The sequence below is a fragment of the Sitophilus oryzae genome, unplaced genomic scaffold (genome assembly GCF_002938485.1).
Source record: "Sitophilus oryzae breed Bouriz unplaced genomic scaffold, Soryzae_2.0 scaffold_1640_pilon_pilon, whole genome shotgun sequence".
NCBI lineage: Eukaryota > Metazoa > Arthropoda > Insecta > Coleoptera > Curculionidae > Sitophilus > Sitophilus oryzae.
This window is the reverse complement of record NW_022146326.1, coordinates 1174109-1190981: the sequence shown is the minus strand read 5'-3', so window position 1 is coordinate 1190981 and position 16873 is coordinate 1174109. Positions and strand designations below refer to the sequence as shown.

The window sequence follows — 16873 nt, the reverse complement described above, 5'->3', positions numbered from 1 at the left end:
AATTATAACGAGAAAACTTTCCTGGACTGGGTCCTTTCGAACTGGATGGCATGTGTCCATCAGCAGTTTACCATTAGCTGAAGAAATATGATTCTTGGATTGGAGTGTAAAAATGAATCATTAAATAACATTATTATCATCAAGAGAATATATTAAAACCGAATTATAACGAGAAAACTTTCCTGGATTGGGTCCTTTCGAACTGGATGGCATGTGTCTATCAGCAGTTTACCATTAGCTGAAGAAGTATGACTCTTGAGTTGGGGGGATAAATTCATTATTAAATAACATTATTATCACCAAAAGCATATATTAAAAGTGAATTATAACGAGAAAACTTTCCTGGACTGGGTCCTTTTGAACTGGATGGCATATGTCCATCAGCAGTTTACCATTAGCTGAAGAAATATGGTTCTTGAGTTGGGGGTATAAATTCATTATTAAATAACATCATTATCACCAAAAAAATATATTAAAACCGAATTATAACGAGAAAACTTTCCTGGACTGGGTCCTTTTGAACTGGATGGCATGTGTTCATCAGCAGTTTACCATTAGCTGAGCTGATTTTGAAACATCAAATTTTTTTATGAAGAATGCTACTCAAAAAGAAGAAAAATCTCAAAATGTCAATAATAAAAAAGTGTTTCCTCTTGTAAAGACAATACTGTATACAATAGAATTGCGCACTGCTTCCTTTAAAACTTTATGCAGACGACAAATATTGTTTTTTTCTTTAAAGGTAGATATGTGCCTCTAGTAAAAATCTATTTAAAATGTGCAGAACTTGCAAGAGTCTTGCAGCAAGACCTAAATTGGACCCTGCAACACCAAGACCAAGATTACTTATTAGACTGCATGACCAAGACCAAAAGAATCTTGATTATAGTCTTGCATTTGCCCATCATTAACTTTTTTCTGATTTTCTCGATTATCTGCTTTGATTGTCTTGTAATAAACATATTTTTATATCTTTATCGATTATTTCAGCCAGGATTCCTACCGACAGAACCCATCCATTTAACGCTAATGAATGCATCGAATCGTTTATTAATAATGCCGTGACGAACGTCCCATCGCGTCGAAAACGAAAACAAAGAAAAGAACTTTTGTAATTACGAAACAATTAGTGAGGAGGAAAACGACAAAATCCATACGAATCGCGTAGCTACTTTCCGTACATTATTTATAAGACGACAATTAAAAAGGCTTCCATGTCGCCAGGTATTCACTCCCCGCTCTATAACTATACGTAGGATAAAACGGCCGCTTATTGAAAACAGGAATATTAAAAGAATTACAACGGTGCAAATGGTGTAATTATAACGTACAAGATTTATCGAATCTGTACATATTTTATTTGATTTGGTTTGGACTATGGAGGGTGTAGAGGTAAGGAGACTACTCTTTTAAGTAAAATAATGGATGTTTAAGAAGTTCGTGAGAAAATTCAAATTGTAAATTGTAAAACGGTATTTCCAAATAAGGTCTAATCGGGATATACAAACAATTTTTCCACAAACTTTTGTAAACAGGCCAATTCCATCTTTACCTACTATATCAAGAATTATTAATAATTTTGAAACACATGGGTGCGTGTTCCCACAAAAACCCAAAACAGCATGATGTGTTGATTAATGAAGAACAGGAGTTAAAGCAAGTGTTTGGGGTGGTTTTGTAGGGGAGCATATGATTGGTCCATTTTTTATAGAGGGTAATTTAACTGTTCCAAAGTATTTGGACTTGTTACAGCAGCAGATTGTCCCTAGAATTCATGAGTTATTGGGAGAAAGATTCCACAATGTCTGGTTTCAACAAGATGGTTGCCCTGCCCACAATGCCCGTATTGTTCAAGAATATTTTTGAATAATACTTTTCCTTTTTCCCCCTTTTTTTGTTTAATTAGTGGATATGGAACTATTTTTGGCCCGCTAGATCACCAGATCTTTCTCCCAATGATTTCTTTTTGTGGGGTTATGTAAAATCCAAAGTGTATGGTCATAATAGGGCTAATAATCTGGATGAGCTTCAAGTAAAAATACGAGAGGCTTTTCAAACTATTAGCCCTAATATATCAGCCAATGTCTGACGGGGATTTTACGACCGCCTAGGCTTCTGTCTAGCACAAGAAGGTGGTCTTTTTGAACACTTGTTATAACTTTTTTTTTATTTAGAGTAATATTTTAGTTTTTTTCGGGTTTAGAGAATTTATTTATTTTTAATTTTGGCTTGTAAACACACTCAAATAATAAATATTTAAGTATTTTTATTTTAAATGTTACCTTAAGTGAAAGTAAACACTTAAAATGAAAATAATAAATACTCGGCACTCCTCTCGTCGTATCCCTAGTGTCACGACCCACCCGTCCAAGCACAACTGCAACTGCGTACTGCCTGACCAGCCGACTAGCCGGCAGTGAATCTCTAGTACGAAGGCAAATCGGGTAAACGTAAATTCGTCCGGCAACTTGCTATGTTACTAGTAGCCTGGTCTTTTCTGTATATAGTATAGATTTATTTTTTTTTCTTAAAGACATATAGGTATTATTTGATTTCTATCCCTCCTTTTTTAATTATATCTTCAACCTCCACAAAAATTATTTATAGAAAAGTAAAATATAAAAGTAGGATTCAGGATTATAAATTACGATTTAATGCTTCTGTTTTAACGAAAAAAAACACAAACACGAAACAGATTAATTGCTATTAAAAAGGAATAACTAATTAGAACAAAACAAAACAACACGCAAACGAAAATATTAATTATAACCAAAAATAAATGAATAAATTATACTTTATATCTACTAAGCTTTCTTTATTTCCGTAATACCTATGTATATCGATTCGAAGCAGAATCCAACAAGTGTTTTATGAGGTGCAATATTATTAGTATTAGAAATGTATTATTCGGCTCTATAATAACTAATTGCAGTTTGATTTGAAATAAAAATAGAACGTTATATGGAGTTTTCCTGTACAATAGTAAGGCATTGAATCGGAATTTTATTGATGGAAATTTTGTTGCAATGAAGAAAATACTGATCAATACAGTATGTGCACCTGTTATATAATCTTTTCAGAAGAAATATAGCATTAAAAATAATTAATTACTAAGTTAATTTCACCAAATAAAGATACTAACAAATCCTTAACAGATATCAACATGCATCATCCTACAATACTAGTATCATCTAATCATTTTTCGATAATTTTTTGATGATAGTACCTATTTATCTAAGGTTTATATGAAACTAGCTGGCCCAGCCTAACTTCGTAACAGTGAAGTAAAGTGACACAACAGTGGTTACTGATTAACTGAATGATGTGGAACAGTGGCGTAACAACAGACTCACGGGCCTGTGTGCAGAAATTTTACCGGGCCCCCTATTACACCTACATATTTCAATACTTATAGACTAATCTGAATAATATGCACTCATATTTTAGGTTAGAAATAACATTATCAAATTAATTTTTATATAGTATTATTTATTACTGCAACACAGAATATGTAACCCAAAACATATAAAATATCAAATAAATAAAAAACAAATAAAAACAAAACAAAAAACAACAACAAAACTAACTAAATTAAAATAAACAATGTAAATAGGAACATGAACATGTTAAAATTCTTTTTTCCTTGCTTTAGTATGGGCGAAAGTTGACACAATATTGTGTATTGTACGGGCAAGTTCATTTTCTATTGAAATAATTGCCAAAACTGATAACCATTTTTCGCCCATAGTATTTCTTAAACAATTTTTGACAAGCTTTAATTTGAAAAAAGATCTTTCAGCCGAGGCCACAGAAACAGGTATGGTGAGAAAAATATGACACGCTGTTAAAATCTCGCTGAAACTAGAAGACGATGAAAGGTTTTTAATTAAATTAAATTCAGTGAGTTCAAAAATGCAATTGATTTCATATAAATTATTTCGGAAACATTGCTTGAAGGAGAATAATTCAGAAGAAATCGTATAGGCAATATCATTGGGGTATTTAAGGTATAGAACCTGACCCATTTCATATATATCCTCATCAGAAACAGAAGGATTCTGCTTGATTCGCGATAGCACGTGATAGATATGGAAATGCAGCCCGGGCCCCCCGAGCGCCCGGGCCCGTGTGCTTCGGATACACGGCACATCGATAGTTACGCCACTGATGTGGAATGATTGAGACCAGTCATTTGATAGTTGTTGTCACTTTTTCTCTGAATTTTTTTTATATTTCGATCCAAGGCTTTTCTTCAGTGAAAAGCAATTATTGAAAGACCAAGACTCCCTTGATCTTAATCTGGCACTGTAATAAGTAGTGTTGGTCTCGGTCTTGATCTTGCTGCAAACTCTTATTGCAAGTGTTTCATTTTTTAATAGATCTTTACTACAGGCATTTTCTACATAGAAAATATTTAAATAAATAATATTTTTAGTAATTTAATGCAAATAAAGCTTCATTCAGAACCTTGCAATTAGTGAAATTTAAAGAATGCATCCATTTTTCTCAAAGAGACCTGGTTCAAATTAAAAAAGTAGAAAACTTGAGAAAACCGAGACTTTGAGTCTTTTTTCTACTTTTTTAATTGCAATTAGTGGAATAATTAGTGGTTTCAATTACACTTTATACTTTTTAGTTTACGATCATTCAGAAGATCTAAAAAACACAATTATAATTAATAAAATATCCTAGCAACAGCTTGCGGTAGTCAGATGTATCCATAGAGAAATCCTAATATTTAGCTTATAAAACAATAAACTTTTGATTTCTAACCAAAATTTTTCTTGACGGGTGATAATCAAAGGCGAAAATGACATTCCTCGCAAATTTTGAAGTATAATTAGTGGAAAAATCAAAAGTTTGTTAATTTTTTCCAATAATTGAAGATTACTATCACTAATTAAGACGTTCTGAATCCTTACATTAAAATTAGGTTAACAAACTTCTACGGCTAATTAAAGTACTAATTTATTCCACTGATTTCGAGGTTCTGAATGAAGCTTAAAACTTGTAAAATCTAGTTTAAAATTGTTAGAATCTTGAGTCTGACGAAAATGTTTACTTTTCAATATATTATACTGAATCAACATTTCTTTCTTCAAAATAGTAATCTTCAATTGTCGGAAAAACACTATTTGTAATAAATTACAAAAAATAAGTAATTTCTTATATCATATAAACATGAAAATAAGGAAGACCGCAGTCTTGCACTGTGCATTTTGGGGTTTGGACCTTGCATGCTTTCAGATGACGAATTGCGGAAGATGGAACTAGCATTAATTTAAAATATAATTTTCTGGATATTTTTTTGTGATTTTCCGATATTTTAATAGTTATTCTGCTATTCGTGGCGGAAGCAAATCCAACACATCAGAAATCATTAAAATTGTCAAAGATTTGTTGAGTTTTTCGCTTATTACTTATTTAGGTTACTGTTTTTCAAAAAAACATTTCATTTAACTTCCCTAATTTTAATATTTTTTCCAGACACTACCAATGTATTTTATATTGTGGAAGATTGAAACCGAATTGTCCGTATCTTGAAAAGTGCTGATTTGTCGTTATTTAACCAAATTAATAGTCTAAAGACTTAATATCATATAATTAGATTGAAATGTAGCACGCAAACTTGGTTAGAAGATTAATTCGTAGGAATAAATAAAACGGCTGTACTAAATTAGTTCCTCACTCATGATGACAGCACAATTTTATGTTTAACTAGTTTGATACACGGGGTATTAATTCATTTAAGTGAACTTCCTGATTTGTAGAAAAATGTTCAGTCAATGTCACATTATATTTTTTAAAGAGTTCTGTTTTAAAAATATAATGTGACTCTTATTGAAGTGAAGACATATTTTATTATTATACTATAATATCAATAGACTTGTGTACAGAGCGATCAATACTGATTGAAATAGCTATTAGGCTATTGGTCTTTTTCTTAGTTACTATGGTCCCGCGTTTTTTCAACGTTCAGCCAACCACTTTTCTTTCTATTTCATTCAAACTATTCTTTCTCAAGCGACTGGAATAATCAGTTATTAGTCTCCCAACTAGCAAATATAGTTCCCAGTCCTTTTTAAAATGTCACTTCCCCTAAAGTATAGTTCCTAGACCCACTCTGCCACTTAAAATGTTACTCTATAAGGAATAGACACTTATATTTTGAGAGTGACTGGTTAGTGCCTACCTACCATAAAAGTGGAAAATAAACACCCCGATTACAAGTGGCAAACATGTAATTTAAAGAAGTGGCTGGAACTTCCCGACTCTTTGAATATGACACCATAAAAGACCAAAAACTTTATAGTAACTTTTCAATGTAGGCGGGGTTACTAACAAGTGCTACCATAATGCCTCCATTAAGTTTTGTTACTTTAATTTAAATACGGGGTAGCCGCGGCCACGACACCTAGTTACTTCTAATTTATAGTAGCATTGAAAGTAGCAAAATGGTTACTGCAACCTTCTTAGGTCACTATAAAGTAGCCGTCGCTCATCCATTGCCACTAAAAAGCCACGGGGATCAAAAACGGCTACTTTATAGTGACCATAACTTAATATACCCTAATAAATGTAATTGCCTCAGATTGCATCGTGTGCTGCTCTGTTTTAGTGCTTTCTTTTACTTGCTTTTAAGCTTTATTAAAATTTTGTAAAATGCCTAAGGTGAATAAAAAGAAATTTAGATATTCTAGTACTTTCTACCGAAGAAAATAAAAGGAATCACTGCGAGCCGAAGCATCAACATCAGAAACAAAAACTACATCTTTCTGTAATCCTACTGATGAACATCATTAATCAGGTAGTGACTGTGACATTTTTGAAGCTGTTTCTGTAGATGAGAGTAGTGTTAGTTCATCTGAAACTGAATCTCAGAGGAGAACTAATTTGAGAAGCAACAACAATATAAAACAAGAGCTAAAAGAGTGGGCGGTAAAATACTCATGTAGCTCTGAACGATTTATTGAGGGTGCTGAAAAACGAACAATTTAATGCCGTCATTCTGTATTGAATTGGCATATATTCGCGTCGTCGCGTCGCCAAATGAGAACTTCAAAGGACAAGGCGGAACGTTATAGTGCAAATTTGTTCCCTTAACACCAATTGGTGTCGCAGGTAACTTTCTTGGTCACCTTTGGGTAGCTACAATTGCCACTTTATCAATCCAAAGATTTTAAAGTTCCAAGCGGGTAGGGTTGGCCAAATATGTTATTGTTCCCGGTACTTTGTGGAAGTATATGAAACTATAAAGTATTTTTCGGATTAAACGGCCATATGTTTTCATGACTTTTTAGACGAACAGCCAAATGGCTCAAACATTATGCGTTTTCAAGCTAAATATACCTAGATTAAAGCTTTTTCCTTAGTTATTTTGTTACTTCTGACAGTGGACTAATATTTTAAAGTTTGATTCCAGTTTCAAGCAAATTATTATTATTTTTAATTACTACATGAGTTTCTATTGCAAATAATATAATAATTTGAAATATTTTTAGAGACGATCGAAAATGTTGTCATATAAACCCACTATTTTATTCAGTAAAGTCGATTGCGTTCTGGAATTTATCTAAAAAGGCGTTAAATCGCACGGTAAATACTGAAAAAGTACCTAATAATGGCTTCCAGAGTTATTTTCGACGTGACATTTATTTCTATGAAATGTGAAATTGAAGGAAGATGTCGCTACGAATAAAGTTTAACAGTTTAACGAAAGTTCCACATGTCGCGTCGGTGGATAACACTTGGCTGCCATGGACCCGCGACTAGGTAGCTTCGTAACAGATAAGTCGCATTACATCATAGTAACATTTTAGTGGCGAAAACTACCCAAGACACTACCCGGCTACTCAAAATCTTTCCCCATTTTGGTCGCAGTTACTAGCAGCTACGAATATACGACGCCGATGGTCACCGTCCACTTTGTAGCGGCTTTGCTAGTACCAGTTATGTAGGTATCTGCCACTATAAATGCTAGTTGGGCTCTATTGTAATTTTGCTCGTTCGGTTGGCAATAAATTATATTTATATATACTAATAATTATCAGCCATTATCACTATAGATTATCACTAAATTTAACGATATTAGTACTGTAGTTGTATTGAAAAACACATAAAGCGATTTCGCGAATAACAAAATCAAAATTTTTAGCCAATTTTCAGTTAAGAAAGTAAAAGAGAATCCAAAAAACTGACATATAAATGGCAAACATTAGCTATGAATATATCGATCGATAATTCGATCGATAATCACGAATCCTATAATACTCTTAGCACAGTATTGCCAACTGCTTCAACCATTGTTGAGCGCACCGTATATTTAGGTGTTACTAACTTTATTTGTAGATCTGGCACTGATAACCTGTTCATTTTGTTACAGTGTCAACAATGTGGCAAGTCGTTTAAGAGATCGTCAACACTGTCAACGCATCTACTGATTCACTCGGACACTAGGCCGTACCCTTGCCAATACTGTGGCAAGAGATTCCACCAAAAGTCTGATATGAAGAAGCACACGTATATTCATACAGGTAAGTCATTTTCTATTAGGTATATTATTGCAATTGTATTGATAACAATTCTCCTGTTGTTTTTATGAATATCGGGAACGCAAAATCATTTTGATTTGGTTAGTATATTGCTTGTATATGTTGAGTCATCATAACACACGTAGACAGTGAAGAATATGAACTGGTTATAAAAAATTTACTTCCATTTACAACAACATCCCGTTTAAAAAAACGAAAACCTTGGTGTAAAAATATATTTGAATCCCTCTGTATCTCAGGTCACCCTCTATTATCGTTTTCTATGTTTCTCTGGGATTAAATAAACCCTTATAACCACGTTATTTTGCTCTGTTACCCCTATTGATATAAAACTTTAACCCTCACATACATTCGATCCATTAATAATGAATCAAAAACTGATACTTTGAAACAGTGATATGTCCGTATGTTTAAATAAATGATAACCCTTGCAAAGTTTTGCTGTTCTATTATTAATGGCCAAATTACTTCGTAAGTCGACCATCTTCCAGGTCGACGATAAGCGTTTGGTGAAGTTTATATTTTCATCAGGTTAGCTTTATTAGAGAGGAGGAGGAAGTTGTTGTTGTTTAGGAAAATATATGTTGGGTTTTGGAGATATGGAAACACAGAGAAAATAGTAATTTCTTAGCTCACAGACGTTTATACTTAAAGGCAAAAGGAGCATAAACAACTTTTGTTATTAAGTGGCTAATATTTGGTTTATAGCTAATATTTAGTGGCTAAACTTAAAAAAAGAAAACTACTCCGAATTTTAGCACAGAATACTATGTTTAAGTGATTAAGTACTAAGATTATATGTTTTAGTTCTGCTATTTTAATTAGGTTTTTTTTCTAATATAACGAGTTGAACCAAGTTTTTTTATACATAATATTAGATTTATTTTGATTATATTGTTTTTATTGTTATTTACTTCCACGTAAAGTATATTATATTATACCTATAGTATACAGGGTATCTCAGAAATAAGTGCAAGTATTTTAACTGGTAGTAAATTTCAACCATAGAAACAGGCTTACGAGGATTTTTCGCGAAAAAAAATTGTTGAAAATTTAACATTTTTCTTGTCATTTTCCGGGAAATTATAAAAAACTTTTTAGTGCCACTTGTTTATTCATCTGAGATTTCTCTAGGGTGTATCTAAACCTTGCAGTGTTGCGACCTCTTATGTTATCCACATTCTACATAGTTCATATATTTATAAATTGACAGACAAATTTCTACACAAAAAATTAAGAATGTTAAATTTAATCTTTTATCAGTGATAAAAGATTAATAGATCTAATAATTCTAGAAAAAAAGCACATTAATTATTTTTAGTACTTATCCTTTCAATGAAAACTTAACCAAAACCACCGTATATTAATTTAAACATTACCTTTATGACGTTTACGAAAATCTTTGTTATGCTGCAAAATAACTTTATTTTGGAATAAATTTAATAAAATGATTCATTATAATACATGTTTCACTCGACAATTTTAAATACGTATTTTGTTTTTTCGCTATTTTTTCGACGTATTTCGACAATGCCATCGACAACCAACGAACCAACCGTTCGCCAAAAGTGCCGCGTGACAACTGGTTTTGAGACGCCGAGCCGCGCCGCCGTGTCGAGCTTGCGTCATGCAACGATATTAAGCGAGGTTGCCGTAGTTTTAACAATTTCAATCTATTTATTATTTCAACGACGAGCGAATATTCGCTCAAGTTATCCCATCACTAATATGGCTATTCGTCTCATGGGAGAATCCAAGTTTCAACTTTCATAATAGAGAAATACACACTCCTACTACATATTTTAACAATTTTTATTGTGCAAAACTGCTAGAAACCTTCATATTGTCTTCTTTTTGGATGAAAATCCTTCGGCAAAATTTAACTGTAAAATCCTTCATATTGAAGGAAATCCTTCAATTCTGACAACACTGCATGGGTGTGAATACACCTTAAGCTGTCAACTAATGCCAACCAAAATCATATCAATAAGGTGTGGAGATTTCGAGGTTTATTCCATATCCATTTCATGCACGTCCCGTACGATTGCCTTCGTCGAACCTATCCATTATGTTTCTCGACTCGGAGGACCCGCCGGACATTAATATGGATGTTAAGAGGAGACGTCGATCAAGTCGCGAGCCCGTGTACACGCACACACGTACAGGAAAACGCATTGTATGGTTATTTATTATTATTCGTATTTTTCCTGAATGCGATATGAGCGTGTGCATCGGCCAAGTTCGACTTTAATGACAGCCATACGTATTAATCAAAGCCAGCTAGAATGTGCTGCACAAAGGCGGGGCTCGCCCGCGGAAGGGGGAGGGGGGCGGGGTGAGCGGTGATTGATGGTTCGTCGTAAAATGAATCATAAATCTGGCGATCGGTAATCAGAAGAGACGTGGATGCCAATTAATAATTTATTTCGGAAGAGGGGTGCAGCCAGCACGGTCGCGTATAGTATGCAGATATGTATATGCGATTGTGTGTATGTGTGTAGATATACGACAATCGGTAATGGTTGTGTCCGGTTGCGTGCCGAGGTGACGTGATCGTCGTGGTCGGGGGGCAGCGAATACAATCGAAATTGTCACGCGTCGTGGACGATTATCGTTTTCGAAAGATATACCCACGTCATAAAAGGATTTCGTTTCACTTTTACTTTTCTATTGAACACCAAAAAAGAGCCCCGTTTAAAAATAATGTACTGTTCAAATAATTTCAGCTTCCAGAGCACCACAGAAATTTTCGAAGGATATACAGTATCGGACAAAATTAGAGCAACTATAGAAAAATGTGAATTTAACTGCCATCATTTATTTGAATCGGTTTATTTATTTTTGCAATGGAATGTTTCTTTCAACCAAAACATTTCGATTATTTGTTGACTTAAATGTATCCCTTATCGGTAATTTTTTCCATTTTTTCAAATATGTTTATGAAATTCTTGGACAAAATTAGAGCAACTTGATCTTTACGCAGTGTTAGTTTTCTGAGAGTGTTGATACAAGTAACCATTTTGCTTTGTAGAATGCCTCGGGGTATACATTATTCAATTGACTTGAAAAACGCATCGTTGACGCCTACAAAGGTGGCATGTCGCAGGCAGACATATCAACAAGGTTTTTGGTCAAAAAAGATATTGTGTCGAAGACAATTAAAAATTTCCGGAATCGCGGTCGTGTAGTTAACTTAAAACAAGGTGGCCAACATAGAAAAACCAATAAACATTTTGATCGTCGCATTAAACGGTTAGTTCAAAGGGAGCCGAAAATGTCAGCTCAACAGGTATTGGCCAATTTGGGGGAACCAGAGGTTTCTTCCAGGACTATTCAGCAACGCCTAGTTGAAGCTGGTCTCAAGGCTAGAAGACCTGCTAAGAAACCGTTATTGTCAAAGAAAAACCGGGATGCGAGATTACTATTCGCTACCTTTCATCGTCAGTGGACCGCCCGAGAGTGGAAAAAGGTGCTGTTCTCAGATGAATCAAAATTTTGCATCTTTGGGAGTGATGGTGCTAGATGGGTACATCGTCCAGAAGGCAAAAGGCTACACCCAAAATACGTAAATCCCTCGGTTAAACATGGAGGAGGAAAGATAGATCTAGATATTCCAAGATCGTCATTCCAGCAAGACGCATAGTTTTCTGCCACTAGGGTCCCGGTACCGAAAGTACCGGAAATTCCCGGTTCTTTTGAGACATCAAAGCCATAATTGCAAACGACAAAGATGACATGGAATATATGGTGCGGAAAATAATTGAAGAATACGATAAATGGGGTCTCGCACAGTAAATACAGAAAAAACAAAATACCTTCCAATTGGAGCCAATACAGAAAATCTTATTTTGGACAATAATATGGAAATTAGGGCATGTAAAGATTACAGGTACCTGGGTTCGATATTTACAGGAGATGGAACGGATAAATATAGAGAAATAAACAACAGAGTAATACAGGCACGAAGAGTTATCAGATGCATAAATGACATTCTATAGAACACTGAAATTACAAAGAACAGGAAATATAATATAAAAGAGACACTAGTTAAAAGCATATTACTCTATGGATGTGAAACATGGCGACTCACTGAAAAGAATAAAAGCAAATTAGAGACAACAAAAATGGACGCGATTAGACAAGCAATGAGAATTTCACGGAGGGATAAGATCAGAAATGAAGACATTAGACGACAGATGGGAATAGAGGGAACAATAGTAAATGATATAGAACAAAAACAATTAATATGGTACGGCCACGCTCAAAGAATGCACAATGAAAGAATTCCAAAACAAGTAATTCATTGGATACCACCTGGTAAACGAAAGAGAGGACGTTCCAAGAAAACATGGATGGAAGGAATAAGAAGGTCGATGAGCGAGAAAAATCTGACCGAAGATCAATGGCAAAATCGCACAGGGTGGAAATTAGGCATCGGACAACGTCGTAGGACGTTCTGACCCGAATTTATTTATATATATTTTTTTTCTGTTATGTTTTTATAGGCATTTGCATCTTTAATTGAAAATGTTTTTTTTTCAAATTTAGTCAAGTTGGTTTCGAGGTTGGTTGCTATTTTTTGATGTAATTTTTAAGCTACCTATGTGTTTTCTTTTTTTTTTCGCTTCTGTTCATTATTTGTGTTCATGTTTACTTTCTCATGACTAAATAATTTGATATTATTTCCATTTGAAACTCAATTTTTTATCGATTTTGCTTTTGAGTGACAATCATTAAACGAAAATATTTTAGTACGGTTCCGGAAACTCTTATTAATAGCATAGTATAAGGAAATTATTTTCCTTAAACTATGTTAATAGGTACTACCAGTTAGGGTTCTTAGATCTTCTTGGCCATCACAGAACCGGTCCTCGGTAACAATAATTAAAAAATTATTTTTTGTTACGTGTGAAAGTCCTTCGATACTTTCTAACGGTCGAAATCAAACTCTTCTAAATAAGTATAATGATGCTATTTCTTATTGTTCTTGCTTCTTTTCTCTTATGATGTTATTTTTTGATATTTATTATGTTATGTTTTAATAGATATTTGCATTTTTAATTCAATCTTTTAGGGCTTTTGTCTCAAATTCAGTTAAGTTTGTTTATCTTGTTTCATGTGAAATTTAAGTTACCTATACTTTTTTCTTTACTTGTGTTCCTGTTAATTTTTCGAACGAAACTTGCGGTGTACCGAGCGATAATAATTCCCAACATGTTATATGGAAGCGAAACCTGAGTGCCGATGCCGTACCACCGATACATGAACGCATTAAACAAGTTGCAACAGAGACATCTTAGACAACTCTTAAGAATAAAATGGTTCCATCACGTCTCAAACGTATCGATCCTTGAAAAAGCTAACTGCGAGAGTATTGAAGTCATGATTACAAAGTCCCGCTTAAGATGGACGTATGCAGAATGCAAGAAAACCGCATACCAAAATCTGTGCTTTACGGTGAGCTTGTAGACGGTAAGAGGAGGCCGGGTGGACAACTCAAAAGGTTCAAGGATATTTTCCCCAAAAACTTAAAGGGAATTAACAAGCAGAATGAGTGGGAAGAGGCAGCTCACAATAGAACGGAATGGAGAAGAATTGTAAAGTCAGTTAAGAGCGACAACCAAAAAGTAAAGAGGCAACGAAGCAATGAGATTTTTGAATGTCTGGAGTGCGGTAGACAGATAACATCACGTATTGGGCTTTTCAGTCACAGAAAAGCTCATGAAAGAAAATCTTCTGATGAGTGTCAAATACTCGTCAGCGAGTAATGGCGGTATGGTATGGTATGGTTAATTTTTCATCACTGATTACTTAATAATTTGATATTATTTTCATTAAAAATCTTAATTTTTCATCCATTTTACTTTGAAAAACCATCCCTTGCTTTCTAATTGATGAACTGCACCACCATTGAACAAAAATTAGTCAGTACCGAAAAAAACGGGAAATCCGGTTCCTATAAGAGGCACCGTACCCCGGTTCCCGGTTCCGAAAAGCAGCTCCGGTTCCGAAAATCCTAATAAACACCTGTAGGCGGTTTTTAGATATTTTTGTTACTCTTCGTATCTCACAGACATATACTAATACTGGGGTAATGTTGTTTTTACATAATGTTTGGTTAAGCATAGGCATTAGCAAATGTTTAAAAATTGATTTTGATGTATGTAGTTTAGATCCGACAATAATTATTATCAATTGTCGTTTGAAAGCACATTTCTTATAAAGAAAAAATAACTCTAAATACCTCTATTTATGTCTTGTATGAACTAAATATTACAAGAAGCTCAAAGATCAAAGAAATAAATCCTCATTTCGTTACATTAACTTATAGGGAAGCGGCATCTTTATAAAAACATAAATATATCTTTTCAAACCCATCCACATATTCCTTTTTTTCTAAAGAAACAAAAAAACGATAAAAATATATTTTCAATGTTGAGCATTGATTATAGTCGAAAAAATATTCCTTCTTGTCATTAGCGATTGGATACAGGATGTATGGTTAGCAGAAACATTCGTACTTACATATCATTAAATTACTCTTTTCCCATCAGTTATACATTCAGATTTATTTTATATATCCGAATGAATGGGAAAATATACGAGTTTAGCGTAATTTGCAAAAACATTTTCATTGATTGGCATTCATTTGAGTTATTAGGTAGTACTAGATATGGTCGAAAGGAACTCGTCGGTATTAATAGTGCAGAAAATTGTTGTCGGTACCTATTTAAATAGTTTTTTGAATCTAATAAATATACAAAATATAGAATTATCAAATACTTTAAGATTTCTTTATAGACAAGAGTCATAAATCTAGAAAACAGCAGAGTATTTTGCAACTGGAACAGAAATTTAAAAAAAATATTAATTAAAAAAATCTTTTTAAAAACAAGCTTTTATTTAAATGCTCTAAAATGAAGAAAATAAATTTTAAATTAAATGAAATCATGGTACTACTATCAACACACAATCGAACTTCAGGAAGTGGTACCATAATAATATGGTACTTACGTATATTAATATAGGTATAATAAATCGTTGACGTTCTGTTAAAACGTCATTATAAAAAAGTAAATTTTATATTAACGTCTCTTTTTTGCTGTTAGGGCTAATCTGTTCACATCTGTTCACAGTTTTCTTATAATGTCCGTTTTAAGGTTGATTCTCAATATACCTTCCGTTTCCATTCCATATATCCATTCCATATTCGTTCCGTATTTTTATTGTATTGACGCTATACGTACCCTTCCGTTCCATATCAGCTCCATACTTTTTATTGTACAATTTATATCATTATGAAATTATGAGTTTTATTTTAAAAATTTGTATCTTTTGAAAAAGGTAATAGATTTAATTAACATGCGAAAGAATAAATAAATTTTAACAGAGCTGGTACAAATGTAAGGACTTGACAACGCTGTTTCCGATACGCTTCAATTCGTCCGCCAAAAAATGTATGGAAGGAAAGGATATGGAACGGAAGGGAAACGGAACGGATAGTCTGCAATGTCCTATTCATTTACATGATATAATATTTTATGTAAATTGAAGGGAAACGGAAATCTGGGTGCCGGACCACAGCGGCATCCAAGGCAACGAAAAAGCCGATGAGCTAGCTAGGCAGGGATCATCGGCATCCTATCTTGGTCCAGAGCCAGTACTCAATGGAATACCCAAATGTATGGCCCGTAGTGCACTAAAACTCTGGATCAAGGAAAAGCACAATGTCCACTGGAGAAACAGACAGGGGCACAGGCACAGCAAAGCTTTTATCCAAGGACTTAGCTCTAAAACCGCAAAAGAACTGCTAATGCTTAGCTGGAATAAAGTGCGGATTACAACAAGCCTCTTGACAGGACACATGGCTGTCAAGTGTTATCTGAACAAGCTCAACCTGTATCAAGGAAGTCTTTGCTGCAGACTCTGCGATAAAGATCCTGAAACAGCGGAGCACATAATATGGCATTGCGAGGCTCTGGATCGCAAGCGACACTCTTTATTTGGGAAAGCTAGGCTAGAACCGGAGGAACTATGCTTACATCCTATCAAGGACCTGCATAAGCTAGTGCAGGGCACAGGGATAGGAGAATGGGTGCAGATATAGAAGTGGGACAAACACAATAGGCCTCACAGGTCGCAGTGTTTCCGACAGAGGACGGCCCCTTGTTATGGAAAAAAAGGGAAACGGAAGGGAGCTGATATGGAAGGTATAGTGAGAATCAACCTTTAAGGGTCCAGATTTTGTATGCATAGGTCAAGACTGGTAGTACATATTGGTCGCATGTTTTATTACTTAGATACAGCGGCATTCTAGATTT

General features: G+C 34.2%; 1 protein-coding gene across 2 annotated transcripts in view; it reads left to right on the top strand.

Moving 5' to 3' along the window:
* Positions 1 to 16873, top strand: part of LOC115880696 (zinc finger protein with KRAB and SCAN domains 1-like) — a 60390-nt gene that overhangs the window by 30000 nt on the left and 13517 nt on the right. For both annotated transcript variants that reach the window (XR_004049926.1, XM_030897978.1), the window contains exon 5: positions 8384 to 8534. Coding sequence is in view for 1 of the 2 variants with exons in the window: in XM_030897978.1 (XP_030753838.1) it covers positions 8384 to 8534 (151 nt within the window). In the remaining variant the exon portion in view is untranslated. The remainder of the gene's footprint in view (positions 1 to 8383; positions 8535 to 16873) is intronic.